Below are 20,230 nucleotides of genomic sequence, written 5' to 3' on the forward strand. Positions count from 1 at the left end.
CTTTACTTTTCATGTGGCTCTGGCTTCTCTTTCACCTATGTGGGCTGCGTCTTATGGCGTAAGAGTCTTGGCTCCAGTCTCGTTCGCCAGTCCTCTGCCTCCTGGATATTCAGAAGGTTCACCATCAACAAACCCTCTGAGTTGACAGTCTTGCACTATGTGTCTTATAGTCTGCTCAGCTCCACACTCACAATCAGGGTTGTTCCCCTTCCCCCACCTGAAGAACAAGTAGCTGCACCAACCCTGCTCCATTATTACTGTTCTGCTGTACCCGTGCCCTTAGAAACAGATCAAAACTCAAACCGTTGGGTCCACGATTAATTATTTGCTCATGATCCCCTTCCTAAATTCTATTTACAAGAATCACATTAGCATTAACATTAACTTCTTAAATTAGTGCCTTTTCTTACTTACACTATTTTCATTTGCAGTTCAATTTACCGAGTCATCTCTTTGCCAATGTGGTCTTTGTAAATTGACCAACAAAATTAGTTTGAAATATTCCTTGCTTTAGATATGAGTATCGTATTTGTGTGAATGTTGTTTTTGCCTTGTCAGGACTTTGCCTTATTGTATTGTGATTGAGTGTTCAAATCAAGTCTCTTTTCTGATCGAATTCTAAAAAAACGAACCTAGCTCAATCGCAATAGTGCGCGTTATAAAAATAAAAACAAACTTAGCTAAATTGTAACTGTGCGCCTTTGTAAAATAAAAACGAACTTAGCTAAGATAATGATTTTGGTCTAATTATGAGCAAATTAGATTAATCTGAGTGTTACTAAACATACAACGTTAAAGTGAATGCACCAATATATGTATTTAAGTATAATGAACCAAAAACGTAAAAAAAGCAATATAAATGTTTTTTTTTAAGGTAGAATAGTTATTGCTAATTATAGAACAATAAAGTTTTAGTTTTTCTGTGGACACTTAGTACGGAAAACATTTGAAATAACAAATTAGTGGATGAAAATCAAAGGTCTTTGCTAAAGCGGTTAACAATTCACCAACCATCTTGCCACTCGAAAAATGAACATTTTTTTGACGTCATACCAATAAATGAAGGTTAATTATGTCATTCTGTATAAAATTAATGTCCTGTTAGAAAAATAGCTAACTAAACCTGTACGCGCTTTACTGAATGAGTAATGTTGTGTGTACTGTCAACCAGGATATGCCAAATGGAAAACCGCAGGGTCAGTGCATACACTAAACAAATATATTGCACTCAAATTAAGGACTAAGAGTATGAATGTCAATTTTAACAGTGCGCTTTTCTGCGACTACTTCAAACACTCACTCATACTCGCACAACATTCAACTTTTGTATAAATGGACAAACCATATCATTCAAGCAAGATTAGTCCCAAATGAGTATATGCGATAATGGATCAAAGACTGTTCAATTTCTTCATAAAATAGGACATATAGTGACATCTGTGGACTTTTTCGCTCAGTTTTTTTAAGTATTATAATGTTTTTTGTTGTAATTAACAGTTTAAATTTTTTATATTATATTGAAGGTGTCTTAAAACGAAGCATCTATTATTACACAAAACACATGGAAGTCTGGGCTTACGACCTGGCATTTGCCTGGCTTAAATGATTACATTATACATTAGTGTAACATTCACTGTATGCCTATTATTGAACCCATATTGCATGAATTTTTTTAAATTAATTATACGCACTTTTGTTGGAGTCCTTTTTTATGTTAGTTATTTGGCCAATGGAAATGATAAATAAAGAAATTGTTCATTTAAATTAAAATAAAATGCTTATTTGTTTTGCTTGAATAACCATTTAATTACATTAAAATCATTATCAACAATATGAGTTGATTTTTGGTTATTCCATAGTTTAAAAAAAAAGTTAATCTTCAGTCACAGTTTAATTGACAAGAACTCCATTGTTGACAGGTTACTCATATGGTAAAGCGTGTATGTGTAAAGATAGCCAATGTCTTGTCTATACCAACTCACATTTTCTATTACTAAGCCAATTAGATTGTAATGGGTGTTTAGATTAGGACATATTTTACATAATTATAGTAAATAATGAATAAATTTAGTCATTTGAAACGATACACGTGACTTAGATCTCATATTAGTGGTTTAGATCCATAGATCACAAATTGATAGACATGGTAGTGGTTTGTTTGATAGAATCTTGATGGGGTAATTTTTTGCGAGCATTTTTGTAAAGTTCACAAATTCGGTTGTTTTTCAAAACTTATTTCACTTGTATTTTTCAACACTGAGGACATGTTTCATATCCAAAATTGTTTTCACAGTATTGTAGGAAACATTCAAACTAGTATATTGGAATTAACATGCAAACTAGCGATGCATTTCAAGAATCAAATAATTAGTAATCTAAGCATTTTTATTTTCGACTCATTCATTTATTGTTTGGATATTTTCAAATTATTTCAATTCTAATGATGTCATATAAGTATTAATATATTTTACTGTAAATAAATTCACTGAAAATAAAACATTAATGTAATTTCAATTCATTCAATGGGCTATTTTCACTCTTCACCCTTCATTAGCCCTGAGGCTAGTATCTGATTTAAGGTACTCTAAATATAGAAGGATTTTTAAGATTTTCATTTTACATATAGTATATTACTTTTATATTATACTACCCTGCTGTATGCGTGCCAACTCAACGTGCAACAGTTGTTTGTAATGCTTGCAGAAAGTAATATTTAAGTATTTTTTTTTTTTTTTTTTTTAGATGGGAATTGCATTTATTATTTACCTTGCTTATTATGTACAAGGTTTATAGATCATTTAGTGGATTTTTGTTTCTTCTAGCTAATTAAATATGTTTTTATTTGAATCTGTGTTGGGAACAGGAGGGATCATCTAGTGTGGGTCAAATAGGAACTTCTCTGCATTTGCTCATTGCTGGGAGGAAACCACGTAAAACTCCTCGGGAGAAGGCGGACTGTTGACTGTCATCAGCAGACCTTCCGTTCCACTAGAAGAGGGTTCGGCATTTTGTGTCCTACTTTGGTTTATGTTACCAATGTCCTTCACTATTTTTATCATGTATGATACTACCTCTCGTGACAATTCCTTATGAACTATCACGGATTCGATGTTGGATAGATCCTCACCCAGGCTCCTGCAACGCGCCTCTAGCTGTTGTCTTTGAAAGCTGAAAAGGGGGCAAAGCATCAACAGGTGAGGGACATCTTGAGGTGTCTCATCATCACACGTACAGCTGTCGATCTCGGAGATCTTGAAACGATGTAGGTAGCTCATGAACCCACCGTGACCCGTAAGGATTTGAGTGAGCTCAAAGCCAGGTTTCTGCAGTCTCCTGAAATCAAAGGCATGGAAAATGGTTGGTAAGAACATTTTGGTTACCTTTCCGGTGGTTTCGTTCAAATAACGATCGTTCCAGAGTTGGAGGGTCCTGCTTCTAATTTTCCTTTTGGCAAAACTTAGCGGGAAGTTGGCATAGTCAGGGGCAGTCTTCTTGAGTGTTGCCTCCCGGGCCTTTTCATCCGCCTTTTCGTTCCCTAGGATACCGCAGTGACCCCTTATCCAGCCGATATACACATTCTGGTGTCTGCATCTTAACTTTTGAATATCTGTTCTGATGTCCATGACAATAGGGTTGATCGAATTTCGGTCCGCTATTGCGTGGACGCCAGATTTACAGTCTGTCAGGATCGTTATCTGCTTCCATCTGTTTGGGGGTTTTTTCAAAACATAAAACAAGGCTTCTTTGATCGCATAAAGTTCCGCCTGGAACACAGAACAGAAGTCGTCGAGTTTTAACTTCCTCGAAGGCAGCTCTCTCACGCCATCGAAGGGTACAAAAGCTGCACCTACTTTGCCGTTCAAGAGACTACCATCAGTGAAGATCCTCAACTCTTCCTGCAATGTCCCAGGTAGAGTCTGGTCATCGTAGCCGTGATCTATGGAAAGTCGTTCAGCTGGATGAGGGAGGGAGAAGTAGTCTCCGACTCCCTGGTAGAATCTGTCTTCCGGCAGGTCCTGCAAGATGAGGCTTTTCTTGACTGTAATATTTAAGTATGTAACTACTGTTAGACAATGATTTGTGCAAAAACTTACTGAAAAAACATTTTCAAACAAAAAGTTTGGATTATCCTGTATGCAAATCTATCTAGCAGATTTTTCAAAATAATGACACAATAAAAAAGATTTTTTTTATTGTGTCATTATTTATATCTATCAAAGAGATAGATCCTATATCCACTCTGAATCATGTTAGTTTTAAAAACACTCAAAATGGTTTTCATTCATTTTTCCACAGACTCATTTGCTCACACATATCTACACTCTGCTCAAAAATACTAACCAAATTGCTTCTAATAAATTTGAAAATTATTTTTTAATTGCAATATATTTTTCTACCTTCTTGCGATAAAAATGTGTAAATATATATATGTACTTCAAAATCTTTAATTTTATATGAGCATTTGGACATTATATTCCACGTTTGAATGGCCATTTTGATTTATGATTCATCCTTTTAAATACATGTGTAAAATACATTTGTTATTGTATTATGGCTGGTACATCTACATCAATGGTTTACAGACTAATGAATGGCAGACTGTCCGGTTCATCTATGATTTCCGGTGATGGAAAAGTCTGCAATAGAAGATAGATATTTGATTTGATTTGTGATAAATCATAAATTACTTGTGACCTCAAGTGATGACGTGAAAAATATCATAAGTAATGTACCGACAGAGATTTTGGCGGCACTGGACCCAGTGGTCCTCCATAGCACATTTGTAAAACATTTGTCTGTTATTTAATATCCATTCTTTAGGATTTTCACTGTATTTTTTCATCATCAAAAATACTATTTATAAAGAAATCAGCTTCAAAATTTGAATATTCTAATAAGAAGAAAATATGTGTAGATGATGCTGGCAATTTTTCTCCTGTAAATTATTGTAAAAATAATGATTTTTGATTTGGCGATCTTGCATTGGGTTGTATTTTGCATCTCGAAGCGAGTATTTAGTTTTTGGAGATGTGATTTGAAAAAAAGGTAAAATATTTTTTATAATTGTAAATTTGACATGAAATATATCAAAATAAGACTGTTTACATGTTGGTCATGTATGTACGTAGTTAAGTGAGGTTTATCAGTCGGATGAGAAAACAAAATATACCATTTTGTACAATGTTAGGGAGGAACCGCCATTTCTGTATTGCTTTAATGCTAGTCTCTCGGGTTGTAGTAGTTCCTTTAACGGGTGGAGCGGAAATACCTTTTAACTGAGGCTATTTATTGGTGGCAATATCTTATCTGTAAACTGAATATCAGATATACCTTTATTTCCATTTGTTTTTTTTTCTGCCCCCTATTGACACTCTTATCTCCACGCTCATAGTGGTTAACGAGTTTGATTTAAATATGAATTTTTCGAACACTCATATTTAATATTATTTTGAGAAATAAAAATACTTTGTTTTTTGATCCACTCACATTTTTATTAACCAACTAGTTTCGGCAACAACCTGTTGCCTTCTTCAGGGTTTAATTTAACCCTGAAGACGGCAGCAGGCTGTTGCCAAAACTAGTTGGTTAATAAAAATGTGAGAGGATCAAAAAATAAAGTATTTTTATTTCTCAAAATAAAACATCAATATGATGTATTTTAAACTCGTATTTAAAATCAATTTGATATTTTGGTTTGTGATGTTTAAATATTAGTAAGTTTTCACGTTTATAATTATTTAATATTACCCTGGACTAGTTAGTACCTGAAGTGCAGAGCTGATTACCTTTTTTCTGTGTAATCTCCTTTGTATGTTATTGTGATCAAGCAAACAAAGCTTCTTTATGATACAATGCCACCCTATCTACCATTGATGGCAATTAGGGTCAGAAGAAGAAGAGGATGAGAACATCAATAGTTCTCGAAACTAGTCGTGTTTACATAAAAAAATGTGTTTTATTTTTATATTTGAATCATCATATTGTTTCACAAAGTCAATGCCAAATCAATCAGTAATCAATGTAAAATATCTGATCGGATATCAGAATTCTTTTATTCTATGATATGAAGAGTTCACATCATCCATTTATGATTAATTTTATTTCAAATGTATTTTTTAACCACCAAAGTAATGATCCTGAGATGATTTTGTCAAAACAAATATTTCAAATTATTAATTACTTTTTATAAAATTATCTGGTATTCAGATTATGGGTTTGTGGGAGGGAGATTGTTGTATTTGTCACCAATGCAGTCACTCTTTGTATAATTTCAGTTTATTTGTGTTTAAAATATATTTCACAATTCTGATAAATTTGATAAACTAATATATTTTTGAACTAGAATAGGATGGAAACTTTATTTTTTTGGAGCCAGAGAAATGAATTTTTAAATATTATTATCTAAGAATATGTAACTTAGTTTTATTAACAAAATTACTTTTTATTTATTCAGAGCAGCGCAACAGGTATTGACAATTTTAGTGTTATTATGGATATACTAATGAAACCACCTAGGGTAAAAATGTATATTTTTATTACATGTATAATGCAGTTAAACATACAACAAAAAATATTTATGGATAATAATAATCTCTTCCAGCCAATTCAAATTGTTTACTAAATTTTACTGCATTTTGTGCTGCTAACAGCACAAACACAATTTTTAGAATATTTCCTGTTTTACTAAATTCAAACGTTTTAAATCTTTGATAATATCAGAATACATGCAAAACAAAATTGTTGGTTTTGGGCAGCCAAGTAACCAAGAACAAATTCACCGAAAACTTTTACATTCCACAAAAGTTACTGTATGGTGCAGTGCGGCTAGATTCTGAATTCTGGGCCAGTACTTTTTTAAGAAGACGACCATACAGTAACTGTATTTTCTGAACAGTATTTGAAGATGCTTCAATTCAAACACTCTTTGTTGTAAAACAGCATCAAATGTGTGATAAAAATATGTTTTTGGCCATGGTCATTTCATTAATATATCCATTATAACAATCTTAAAATATCAATACCAATTACAGCACTCTGTATATGTGCTTTGTTCTTTAATTTAGATGTTAATAAAACTTTGTAATTATCAGTTAATTTTATTTAAAACATGATACTTTGAAGTTCTTCAATCTTTTGATGAACTCGCACTAGTTTATTTACTTACTGTATATTTAAAAGACATGGACATATCGGATTGTTGAGAAAGCAATCTTTTTTCAAGTTCTACTAAACTAATATATGTATTGTATGTACTCGCTTACAAAAATAATTTTGAGGCGAATTTATGAAATCTTATGAAGGAGTTACTAAAACACCAACGATGTTTAAATGTCAATGTTTGTAACTGTTGTCGTTTGTTTTGATTAGCTCAATTTATTGAGATCAGCTTACTTCTATCTGGTTGCACAGCATCAAAAGGGCACCATCCTGCACAGATGGTTTATCAATCTTTCAAGATTATTTCTATTACAAATGTATTCCATACTCGACTTAAAAGTTGGTACTTAAAGTAAAAATTAAAAGTAGGTACTTGTGAGCTGGATTGTGCAGGTACTTTAATTAAATCGAAGCGTCTACATATTTATTGACTGTATTGATTCAATGAAATCACAAATTCAAAATTTGGCATTGCATGAAAAGAAGTGGGAAAAAAGAAGAAAAAAAGTGCACATTATTAATCGTCTTTCAGATTCCAATGTTTCATAGGAAAAATTGATAGTTTGTAAACTGATAAATATAAATTGATCGTTTCTTCCTCCTCTAGAGAAAATCCGGTAACTAATGCGTCTATTATTTGTGGTCTTGTCCCTTATCAGCCTCCATGATGGCTTTGCAACCAAATAAAGGTTAACAGAACATTCTTTTATGTAATAAAATAAAAACCCCAAATTAAATATAAATGTTTAAATTAATAATAAGATCTTATGATTTTTGAGTCATGTGTTCAATGTGAAGCACATGTTGCTTGAAGTAGCTTACACGAAATTGTTGATAGGACTATTTATAGCAAAAATATATTAATATTTAAGCTGATTTAAATAATTCAATGATGTATGTAACTTTTAGTAAAATGCAAGCTAGTTGCAAAATGATTCATGAAAAAATAGGGTTGAATTTTATTTTATTTCTAATAATTGAAGGTTGTAATATCACACCATCTGTAAAAAGGCAAATTTACATAACCGCGATAGTTTTGAGAAAAAAACTTGTTCGATAAAAGTAGAAAATCTCTTTTAAATCAGCCATTAATTCAAATTTGAAATGCATTAATGTTTAATACAAATTGGAAATAATTCATGTTTGAAAAAAATCTTAACTGCAGTATGAAAAATGCGGATGGTTTAAATATTGCATTTTTTTATTTTAGAAGTAAATGACTTGGACGGAATGATATGGATTTTTATTATTTCCAAATTCCTCGATAAATTTTCGATGGTATTTACCTTTTTATGGGTGATGTATTTGTCAGTAATTATGCTATAATGAATTTTAAAAAGACCTAGAAAATCGTAATTGAATTTTCAATAGTTTATCTTGAAAGGATTCTACGCTGTATTGGTAAATAATGTACATTATAATCAGCATTGTGAAAGATAGAATTACGCCTTTTCTTGTTACATTTTATGATGTTACAAATGTTCAGCAAAGAAACAGTGTCTCTCGATCGAATGTAAGTTAGGTTTTCATTTAGGATTGTAAAAGGCGGGTGATGTAAAACAAAGGAATTGATTTGTTTAAATGTTTGCTTTGTACGAGAATATTCTCACTCATGTAATATTAGCACAACGAATACCAAGGAATACTTGAAATACGTTAAATGATTGACTGTTTTCTAGAAATTAGGCGTAAGTAGTGTCACTCGTCTGGGTGACGGCTTCAAATAGTGTAAACTTATTCCTAGTTTGTACACATTTTTGCTTATGATATAAATTGTAGAGCCACTTAATCCCACAAGCACGCAGATTGTATTGAAAGCCACATCGAGTCAAAGTGTTCATTTGCTTCGTTGGAAAAGGATTGCAGCAAGTTCGGGCAATATTTTCTAGTTGCAACCTGGTTCAACATAATAATAATAAATTGATAACATTATAATACATTCAAAAAGGAAATTAAAAAGAGTTTTGACCATTAAAATAACTCAACATAATTATTTTCAGTAATCAATTTTATTTTTTAATAAAATGATTTTGTTTATTTTTTCACATAAATATAGCGTATAATTTAAAGTTTACTTATTATTTTAGATGTAAAATAATTTTTTCTTAATAATGCAAATGTCAATATATTTTCTTTACTATTTCCAATGCGTGTTGAAATATGAAGCAAATCTGCGTAAAGGGTAACTTTTCTAGCAACGTTATTGTCAAGGGCTTGAGATTCCCATTTATGAATAAATTAAGTGATTTGTTCAATGAATTACCGTAATTTCTTCAATTATACAAATGCATGGGGCAAAAACATCCTAAGATGTTAATCTTTACACACTCGCTGTGACTATACTGCCCGTGAAGAGGTTCATCCGTATGCCTCTAAATATTTATCTGTTAGGTCAGCTTTGTGATGCAATGGTGTGTAACTTAAACCATTAGTGCATTAACCAATAACGCATTAGCATTTGAAAAATCAACTGATTTTCTAAATAAATTATATGATTAACTAACTAACCATCACTCCGATTCCTCTACAGGAGTAGGCAGAGAGGAAAGAACCCCACGTAGTCATGTCTTTGCAAACATTCTTCACTTTTTCTATATTCATGAACCTCCTTACCCATACCTGCTGATTATTCCAACTTCTGAACTGTCTGCTTTCAAGTGTTTGAAGTATTTGATCATGCCAAGTTTTCCTATTTTCAAATATGCTTGTATCGGATATTCATCTTTGTTTTCTCTCTCTACTTATTTGCTCCACATGTCCAAACCATCGCAACACATATTTCACGCTAATCTATGCCAAAAAACACATTTATTTGCATATTTAAATACAAAAAATAAGAATTTGTGTTGATGCTGGAAAAAGAAAAGGCTTGAAATCTCATTCTGAGAATTCTTCTTCACCCGTTCGCTCCATATGCCCAAATCAAGTAATTCACTGAGTAGATTTAGTAATTCATTGAATAAGTTACATGATTCATTCATGCGTTGTAGTGTTTGACGCTCGTCACTGCCGGTGCTATAAAATTGAACCTGAAAAGTGATAGCTGGTGGGATTGATGCGTGGCTCATACAAACGCTTTACTGTAGATATAATACTAACATCCTACTTGATAGTGATTTGTAAAATAATTATACAGTGTTATTTGTAAACGTTAGCGAGTTAATCTCTTGTGTGTTTTATAAATGTTGTGAAACTTTTAAATATTGTGAAAATAAGTAATGATTTCTATAAGGAATTATCTTTTTGAAAGATTTGGAAGTATTGCATCTATGACTATCCTATTTTAAGTGGAAACTAGTTTTGTGTAATATGTATAAAATGTAAAACATATATTTCTCTGATGTCTTATTGACTTTGCATATATTTTTTAAACTTGTACATGCAATTTAAACTTATATTGTCGAGTTGAGCTCACATCTGTTTACTTTTGAATTTCCTAGTTTTTTTCTACTAGCGGTTTAACTTATAAACTATTGTGTATTCTTTTATTCCATTTATCAGCCAACAGTCGAAATGCGGAGCAAAAGGAATAGCTTCTTTCATTTTGCATTGCTTATCCGGGGAAATCAAATTTAAAAAATCACAATATTATAATGTATTATGTAGTAAAGGTGCCAATTTCATAGACCTATGTGATATAAATTTTCCAAAATGTCAAATCCAAGCGATGCAATGTGAATTACAAGGAAATACTCAAGTAACTCAGATTACGCCTTTAAGTACTTACTTCTTAGAAATATTTTTTATGTTCCGTCACATCTGCTATATTTTTTCATGGCAAGTAACTCAAAATGCAATAAAAGACTTTATAATTTTGTTGAAACATGCTGAAATATGGAAGTTTGGTAATTTTTACTTTCCATAAGTACTTAAACATCAACCCTTGTCCGCACCCCAATGGTGCATAGGGCACTGCATTATATGAACGCAGTGTTATCTTGATCGTTAACACATGAAAGAAAGGGGATCAGCCTTCCGCTTTAAGTACCAGTCCAGGGTTATATGAAATAAATATTGGAGTGAAAAAAATCACTTATATTTATTTGACCCCCCCCTGGGAATTGAACCCGGGACCTCTTGTACGGTATTCGAGCGTGCTGACCATTACACTGTGGAGGCGGACTTAATTTTTTATTGTAACGAATTCTTACTTGACATGAAAAAGTATCGTGATTTTAAAGTCAGCAATTGAATATTATTTGATTTTATTCCAACAACATATGACCAATAACAAGCAATAATTTACTAAAGTAACATTTTCTTCATAAAAGTCTTCTGCTACAATGTTATTTTTCAATTGCTGAACATTACTTTGTTCCATTTCATCTATGTTACGTGTGTGAAATACTTTACTTGAAACGGTGTTCTTTTTAAGCATATAATAATTCAAAGGCCTAATGGATGTGTAGATGTAAACAAATAAATATTAATAAACAAATATGTGTTTTTACTTATACTTCTTACTACCCTCGTTAAATGCCCCAATTTTGCAAAATAAAGCATTAGTTTCTAAGCTTCTAAGCTTCGCTATTAAGCGGCAACAAAAACCTACTTGCGAAATGAAGATTGGTACGTATAAATAGTTTAACTAGCCATGAAAATTAGGTTATATTGAAAGTGACACATACTTATAGGGATAATATCAATAAATTATAATAAGGAATCAGCGAGAAAGTTGACAAAACACAAATTGATTTCTGAATCCTTTCTTTAGTATTAATATTTTAATCTTTATAAAATTAAACAACTTTGTTTTAACCAAATAATACTTGAAAGTGGTCAGGTTAGGAGTTGTAACAATTGGCGGGTATGTATGAGGAGATGCATGCACGTGGAAGAGGTGAAGAATGTTTGCAAGGACAGAGTGGTGTGGCGCTCTATTTTCTCTGCCTACCCCTGCGTGGAACCGGCGTGATGGTTAGTTAGTTAGTTAGTTTTAACCATTTTTTTAATTATTAGTAAACTTTAACCTACCGGTTTCAACAAGAACCTTGTCATCATCAGAGTTTATAAAATTCTAAAACATTATAATACGCATAATTAATTACATTCCCTTACCAAAAACTTCCACACACTTATTTTTTTTGGTAAGGGAATGTAATTAATTATGAGTATTTTAATGTTTTTAATCCTGATGATGACAAGGTTCTTGTCGAAACCGGCAGGTTAAAGTGTACTAATTATAAAAAAAAGTTGTTAAAACAAAGTTCTTTAATTTTGTAAAGTTTATAAAATGTGCCACAAAGTATCTGCGAAAAACATTCATGAACATATTTTAATCATTGGAAGATTTTGATGGTCATTCTGATGCAAGACTATTTCCATTATTTTTATAAGTATTCTCTTCTTCTGAAAAAAAAAACAATTGAATCAATAGTCAATGCAGCATCATTTATTTAACAGGTTAAAATTTTAACAGGTGGTCTGCCCGGGAGTCGGCGTGTAATGCAATATGGGGGAGTCGGGATGGTTCCATTTTTCTCACATGGGAATACCATTGTCTTCTTCGATGCCTTCTCCACCTAACGACATCTTCTATCATCTTGAGACTATTTTTACTAACATATATAGAAATTCAAGAACACAGAAGAATCCTGTTTCAGTTTTGAAAAATCAACAATTTTTTTTATCTACTAATAGAACTTGTTCCGATGAATGGTCTTCTAAAATCTTATTTTTGTTATCAAGTTTCATTTAAATGCAGTATTCTTAAACTAATGGGAACATAGAGTAGTACTATAATAAGAAAACCTAAGAAATTTACAAATATTTATTTAAAAAATACTGATTTAAAGTCACGGGTACAAACATTTAGATTATAAAAATAGCTATCTGAGAAAAACATCAAAATTCATTGTAAATATTTTTACGATCTTTGAAAATGTAATATACTTGTAAATCTACAATAACTTTGTGATTTAGTGATAATTCCAATTAATAAATAGAAATAAATATGTAAGAGATTTACAAGTACAAAATATGAGAAAGTAATAAGTGCATATTACAATGTATGTAAAAGAGTGAATCAAAATATTTAAAAAATGTTCTTTCTAACAATTTTTTTTTTTCGATTTCACTCAAAAACAACCACTACACTAATATAACAAATTATTTTAATAGTGGTCAACATCAAGCTGCTTTTTCAACAACCCAAGTATCAATAAATACCTCACGTTAAAAATATAACTTATTAATACTTGATTGGATTTGTAATATAAAAATGGTTTAGTTTAATACAGATAAAAAAATTGCCTTCATTTTGCTGTAAAATAAGAGTCTGCAGAAGAAATACAACATTAATACTGCATATATAATATCATTCACACACGCATAAATAATACATAATATATTGGTTCACTTGACGGCAAAAATCAAGAAAAAAGGTAAATTTTATCCTAATTTATAGCTAGATTATTTGGTGAAATTCCAATATAAGTTTAAGCTTGCACAAACGAATGTAAAGCTTTATACAAAGTGGCCAAAAATATCTTGCAAACATTATTTTTATTCTAATAGTAATTATGGTCGTCATAGATGTTTGTGCACTTTACGATCAATTGTATTAAGTATTTTTCATCTACTAATGGAGCAAAACTTATACTATCTGAATCTCAATAACTATTTGGAAGAACGGTTAGTTTCAAACAAAAATCTTTTGTGAAAATTCTCAGAAAACATTTCCTCAAATCACAAAAATCATTTCCTGTTATGCATTATTAAACATACGAGAAGCATTTAACGCACATATCGCTCACTCCTTTCAAGAACGTCATAAGTTTAAAAATATAACACAATGTATTAAAAATAAACATCAAGCCAAACATTATTGAACTTTTTACTGTGCAACAGATCTTTTTAGGTAAAACATATAGGTTTTTTCTCCATTTGAAAAATATTTAGTATATTAAAAAAATTAATTCAACAATACCTTTTCTTCAAAATGCAAAAAAAAAACATTTTCTGCCCTGTAGCGGGTAAATATTTAGTTAAAAATATGCCTATTTTGCTGGGATATAGTACATTTTCTGGGCATTCCGAAAACATGCACAACTGAAAATTGACGATTTTTGATTTATGACATTCTTGAAAGGAGTGAGCGATATGTTCGCAATTGAATTTAATGAAATTGCCCATATTTTTTTTTCTCTTGTTGATTTTTCATTACCCGACCATGTTAATCCCTATTAACCCCAGAAATGGAAGTTCTACTGTCTATCATACAAGTTTATTTTTTATCAACAGTATTAATTTTTTTCTTCACATAAAAGATTAATAAAAAAGGAATCATGGAAAAGTTTGATTTCTCAAGGTATCATTTTGTTACAGGCCATAAATTTCATACAATTATCAATATTTTGGAATATTTAAATTTATTAAAGTGCTCTTACAAACAAGTAACACGACACAAATTAACATTCATAAAAAGTAATTGAATTTCTAGATAAAAGGATAAAACTAGAATTGCCTTATAATAAATATACAAAGGCATAATCTTCACAATAATAATTTGCTTTGTGTGCTAAATTTATTTAAGCTAAGTAAAAGGAGAAAACTATTCTATGTAGTAAATTTATTTAAAATTCTAAATAATATTTTAGATTGTCTAGTTCTGTTGCAAATGATTCTTTATGCCCCCGGCCAGTAACACGAGAAGGCATAATTTATTTTACTATAATAACAGCTGGACAGTGTTTGGATTTCACACTCCTAAATAACAAATACAACAACTTGGCATACTTTATCAATATCTGGAATATGTGTCTTAAGTACAAAGGAATAACAATCGGGACATTTATGAACACAAAAATACAATCCCCATATGTCTTGAATATATAGACTTATGAATTATTTACAAGAATTGGATAGGACAGTAAAACTTCGATATAACTGACTAATTTAGGGGAGGAGGGTCTATTGAAGCTGAACTTCGGTTATATAAAAATAGATTTTAAATAAATCAAAAACCTTTTTATGGAAAATATGAACACTGTATTTAGATATAAATAACAATATTAACACAGACAAAATTTTATTTATTGTCTTTGGATACTCTTCGTGAAGTGACGTTGCTGTTTTATATCGACACGCTTGCTTTTGGTAATCCTTCTTTGAAAAAGGAATTATGTTTCATTTACACTTTTGAAATTTGCTGTATTTTTTTTTATAATCAACTCTCCAAATAACAAAAAATGCATATAATAAAGTTGAACTTCACCTAAAATTGATAACATGCAGCGACACATGAATTTAAGCATGTATAATTTTAATATAAAATAACATAATAATATAATAGAAAATAACCCGATGGTAGGGTAGGTTAGCCACCTTCGAGTTATTTTCAGGCATATTTTTTATAAACAAGCAAAAAAATCACAACGTTTGTTGTGACAAAATATTGTCAGGTAAGAAACCTGATTAAATATTTTTGAAACAGATATCTTTTCTCATAGGTCATACAGGTTAGCACGGAATGGTGAAGAAAAACCGAGCGTTTCATGTGCGTTCGTATGTGTAGGGCGGTTAACAAGAAGTTTTAATTTTTTTTACATTTGATAGTATTTTCTTGTCCGTCATATCCAAAGATCGTTAAATACAGATCCGTTATATCGAGGTTTTACTGAACTACCCTTCGTAGAGTAATATCTCTACTGAATTTACAAAAACCCGACGATGAACAGAATTCTCAAAACCACGTTGTCTTTAAGATGTCTTCTCATTAGAAGACATCACGCAAATTTTTAAGTAAAATGTCGAGGGCACAACAGAAAAATAATCTGAAGTGTGGTTTTAGTCTTAAAATACAACCACAGATGGCAGTATAAGTGCCATTTTATAAATAAATGTCGCCAGGCTTCAGTTATAATCGCGGCCGTTCATGTATGTCATTACACTGTCAAAGAAAACCCATGACATATAGTATGGATAATTTTTATATAATACATATTTCGTGGTTAATTTATTTTAATTCAATCAAATATGTTGCTTATAGCATTGACCATGATAGAAAATAATGAAAAGTATTAAAAAAAACATATACCCACGACATTTAACTTAAAACAAAGTTTGTGTGACGTCATCGTAATGACACTGTCAAAGTAAACCCTTGAAACAATGCACCAATAATTTTGATATAAATTATGTTTACTCACAGCGCACTCCCCAAATACAGTTTTGCCACAGAAACTCACTCTCGGACAGATAAGTATCTTAATTTTTTTGCAATACCTTTAATCTTGGTAGTTTGACTTAGTGAGGAATGAAGAGATAAGGCGTAGGACGCAGCAAATCTTGGTCACAACTGTCGTCAAGAAAGGGCGATTCAGTTGGCTCGGCCATGTACTCCGCATGCCTCCTGAGAGCCTTAATCAAGCTTGCCTCTTTTACAAGGCATCAGGTTCGCGCCGCCCAGGACGACCACTGCTGACAATTCGTCGGCAGTTCTCGTCAGAACTTCAGGACGCGGATGTGACTTGGGAGGATGCAAAGGAGCTGGCAGCCGACAGAAAAGCCTGGAGACAGTTTGTGGACTCCATATGCTCCACAGAGGGAGCGGATATGGTTTATTCAATAAATTAAATTAATCTTGAAAACATACTATCAACTCATATCCTTCGTAATATAGCATTAAGTTGCTATTAGAACATTTTCTTCTTGACGGCTGTGAAGCGAGCCATGTAGTGGTCGTATCCATCGTGACTCATCAGCTGCTTGGAGTCAAACAGGTTCCCATCCAGACACAACGTGTGGACTTTAGAGTCGCGCAGCAGGGACAGGTGCACTTGGGATAGAGGTAAGCAATTCTCTTCTAACCTCAAGACCTTCAACTTGGGACACGCAGAGAGCCGCTCCGACACGACCGACACCTGGTTCTGATTCAAGATCAACTCCGAGACTTGCAGTTTCTCGACAAAGTCCGGGATGCTCGTTATCTTGTTGTGGGACATGTCCAAAACGTCCAGGCACTTCATCCCGCAGAACACCGCGGGAAAGTCGACCAACAAATTGTTACTGATGTTCACTTGCTTGAGGTTTACCAAGTTCGCGGTGCTCTCCGGCAATTGCACCATCGCGTTGAACGAAGCGTTGAGAATTTTGAGATTGGTCAAGTCGCCGATGCACTGGGGTAATGTCTCTAATTTATTTTGACTTATGTTAAAAAACTTTAAGACTTTGAAGTCTCCTATCGCATTTGGAAGCGTGTGAAATTTATTTTCTGACAAATCCAACTCCCGAATGACTCCGCTTAATTCTTTCACTTCCGGAGGCAGATCTTTCAGTTTTTGTTTGGAAATTTTTAAAACACCCGTTTTGGAAGCGGTGTCATAATGTTGCTTCAACGCCGCGTTACCCATGGTAATAAGAAAAAACAGCACTTCGCAGGAAAAACACTACGTTCAACAAATTTGAAAACGTTTAACGACATCAACACCCACTTTTTCTTTACGATTTTTGACATTTGACAGTGACATTGTTGTGAAGTTATTTACCTTTTATTGCCAGGCTATTAAATATACAGTATTTTTCGGTATCTACCTAAATTGATATCCAAAAAAAGGAAAGTACTTATTTACTATTTTAAAATTATCTAACAGGCAACTTCGAATCCAAGGCCATACAAAAAATCATAAAAAAAGTAATTTTGACAGACGCACAGCTGATGGGATAAATGTGTTGCGATGATTATTATGTTTGTTTAGTGTTTTTATAAATTATGGAATCCCTTAAATTGTTCTCATTCAATTCAAAACTTGAAAGTGCTATTGTGCCAGTATGGGCGGCCGAAATTATGGAAATAGTCCAACAAAATCAGGTAAGTGAAAAATATCGATTTCAAGGCTGCTTGTGTTTGCCAAGTTTTTGCGGAAAAACAAACGTTTAACTATTGTTTATGTCAAAATGCGAGTACCTAGTTTCGGTTATGTGACTCTGCATCACGAATATTTGGTTATTTAGCGCAGCCAAACAGTTTTTCTTTTATCATTATTTTCTCGCCGATTTTCAAAACAGATTTTATGTCATTATGTTTGCGGCACGTTTTATAATAAGAATAACCGCGTTGTTTTATGTTTAAATTAATCATTTTTATAAGATAATCACTTTGTACAATCAGTTCTATGAAATAGATTTAATTTAATTTATAAATGATTCGTCATAGGTGTGTAAATGGAATTTGAGACCTTTGTGTTTCGATTTGGCTTTGTCGATTATTCAAAGAGATAAGTAATACCTGTAATTGATTAAAACCCCTTCGAAAATCTTCTCTGTTAACGTTTGCCACTGATTCATAAACTTAATAAAAAAAATCATATAACTGCCATAATTGACATTCGGTGTAATCAAATGGTACCAAAACGTCAAAACGGGACGACGCCGACTGACGAATTTTCTAGTATTTTCGTGTATTCTATTAAAAAAAGCTTAAAAACTTGTACCGAGTTAGTTTATTCAGAATTAAATAAATTTAATAGCTGATTTACTTTTTCAAAATGTAAAATTCAACAAAAAATATCGTTTTACAAATCGAAGTAAAATGTCACCGCGTATTTTTATCTTTAAAGTTAATCAATTATATTTTAAGTTTCAAGTAAAAAATTAACAAGTATAGGGAAAAATTGCACAAAATGAAACACGTTTCACAGTGAAGTGATGTTAATTTTCATTCCAAGTATCTATTCAATGAAAAATATTTAAAATGTGAACAATACGAAATAACGCTCATTAATATGCCCAAATAGTTACGACAAATGTCAGTTGCAAATTGTTTACTCATTGGCATTGATATATTGTTGGATTCTTAATTTGTTTTATCAATTTTTATCTACCACACGCACGTGGTTTAAACGGGTCCTTTATTATCATTAATATTAATCGTTATTTTGATAATTCAATCATCGCAATTAGAAATCAGCTGTCACAAAAGAGTCGCCATATTGGATTCGTTTTATGGAAAACCCAGTGGAAATTGCTTGACTTTTCGACTCCCTTGCTCCTTACAAAAGGTTTTATTTAGTTTGTTTGTGTCGAAATTTTCTGACATTCAGCTTCAGTCTACCAGAATTATGTTGAAATTTTGAGTGTGTCCTATTACATGTTCACAAATCTCGTTTATCTCCAATTAGGAGTTGTTTTTACATATTTTTGACATCTGGAAGTCTGGGCATTTACGGGGCTTTTAAAAGCTTTCCCCATCCCACCATAGATGCCTCTAGTGAACTCTCGCATACTGTGTATTACGAGTTTGATCAATGTATCTAAAAGTTTCAAGAATTTGAGTAGCGTGCTTGTCAATCATGGTTAGAATTGGTGACCGTTACATGTGATCACTTAAACCAACCTATGACAGTCGTAAGGAATGTAAAACGACGAAATCATTTTAGGAAATGCTAGTCTTTTAACTCTTACGCCTGAAAATAGGTTTTATTTTGTGTGTTTGTGTCGAAATCTCCTGACATTCAGCTTTAGTCTGCTATAAAGTGGACATTGATTAAACTTTTTTTACGATTTAAATGTATTTCAAGGAAATCTCCCCCTCCGTCGAGGATTTTTGTGTTCCCTAAAATTCCCTAAAAATGTAAAAATGACCCGAAAAGATGATATCCGTCAAGTGGCTGCCGCCAATGTCGATAAACGTCTGTGCCCGTTTTATATCAATCTGTTTGTACACTGCAGCTGTCTAGTTCACAAATCGCTCACTCCTTTCAAGAACGTCATAAATCAAAAATCGTCAATTTTCAGTTGTGCATATTTTCGGAATGCCAAGAAAATATACTATATCCCAGCAAAAGAGGCATATTTTTAAGTTAATATTTACCCGCTACAGGTAGAAAGTGTTGTTTTTGCATTTTGAAGAAAAGGTATTGTTTAATTATTTTTTTTAAAAAACTAAATATTTTTCAAATGGAGAAAAAACCTTCAGGTTTTACCTAAAAAGATCTGTTGCACAGTTAAAAGTTCAGTAAGTGGCTTGATATTTATTTTTAATAAATTGTATTATATTTTTAAACGTTAAAAACGTTCTCCTGAAAAATCAAGTATTTTGATTTATGACGTTCTTGAAAGGAGTGAGCGAAAT

General features: G+C 32.1%; 2 protein-coding genes across 2 annotated transcripts in view; one reads left to right on the plus strand and one right to left on the minus strand.

Moving 5' to 3' along the window:
- Positions 1–12,574: 12,574 nt before the first annotated feature.
- LOC148302333 (leucine-rich repeat-containing protein 57-like) lies at positions 12,575–17,706 on the minus strand. The gene has a single exon (XM_088271781.1). The coding sequence runs from the start codon at positions 17,508–17,510 to the stop codon at positions 16,794–16,796; it is 717 nt and encodes a 238-aa protein (XP_088127907.1). The 5' UTR covers positions 17,511–17,706; the 3' UTR covers positions 12,575–16,793.
- Positions 17,707–17,754: 48 nt separating this feature from the next.
- sws (patatin like phospholipase domain containing sws) overlaps positions 17,755–20,230 on the plus strand; it is a 73,076-nt gene continuing 70,600 nt past the window's right edge. Inside the window, exon 1 of the mRNA XM_088271753.1 lies at positions 17,755–17,968. Coding sequence (XP_088127879.1) covers positions 17,870–17,968 — 99 coding nt within the window. The 5' untranslated portion in view covers positions 17,755–17,869. The remainder of the gene's footprint in view (positions 17,969–20,230) is intronic.

The sequence above is a fragment of the Brachycentrus maculatus genome, unplaced genomic scaffold (genome assembly GCF_059751285.1).
Source record: "Brachycentrus maculatus isolate JH-2025_06_01 unplaced genomic scaffold, ASM5975128v1 h1tg000459l, whole genome shotgun sequence".
Classification (NCBI taxonomy): domain Eukaryota; kingdom Metazoa; phylum Arthropoda; class Insecta; order Trichoptera; family Brachycentridae; genus Brachycentrus; species Brachycentrus maculatus.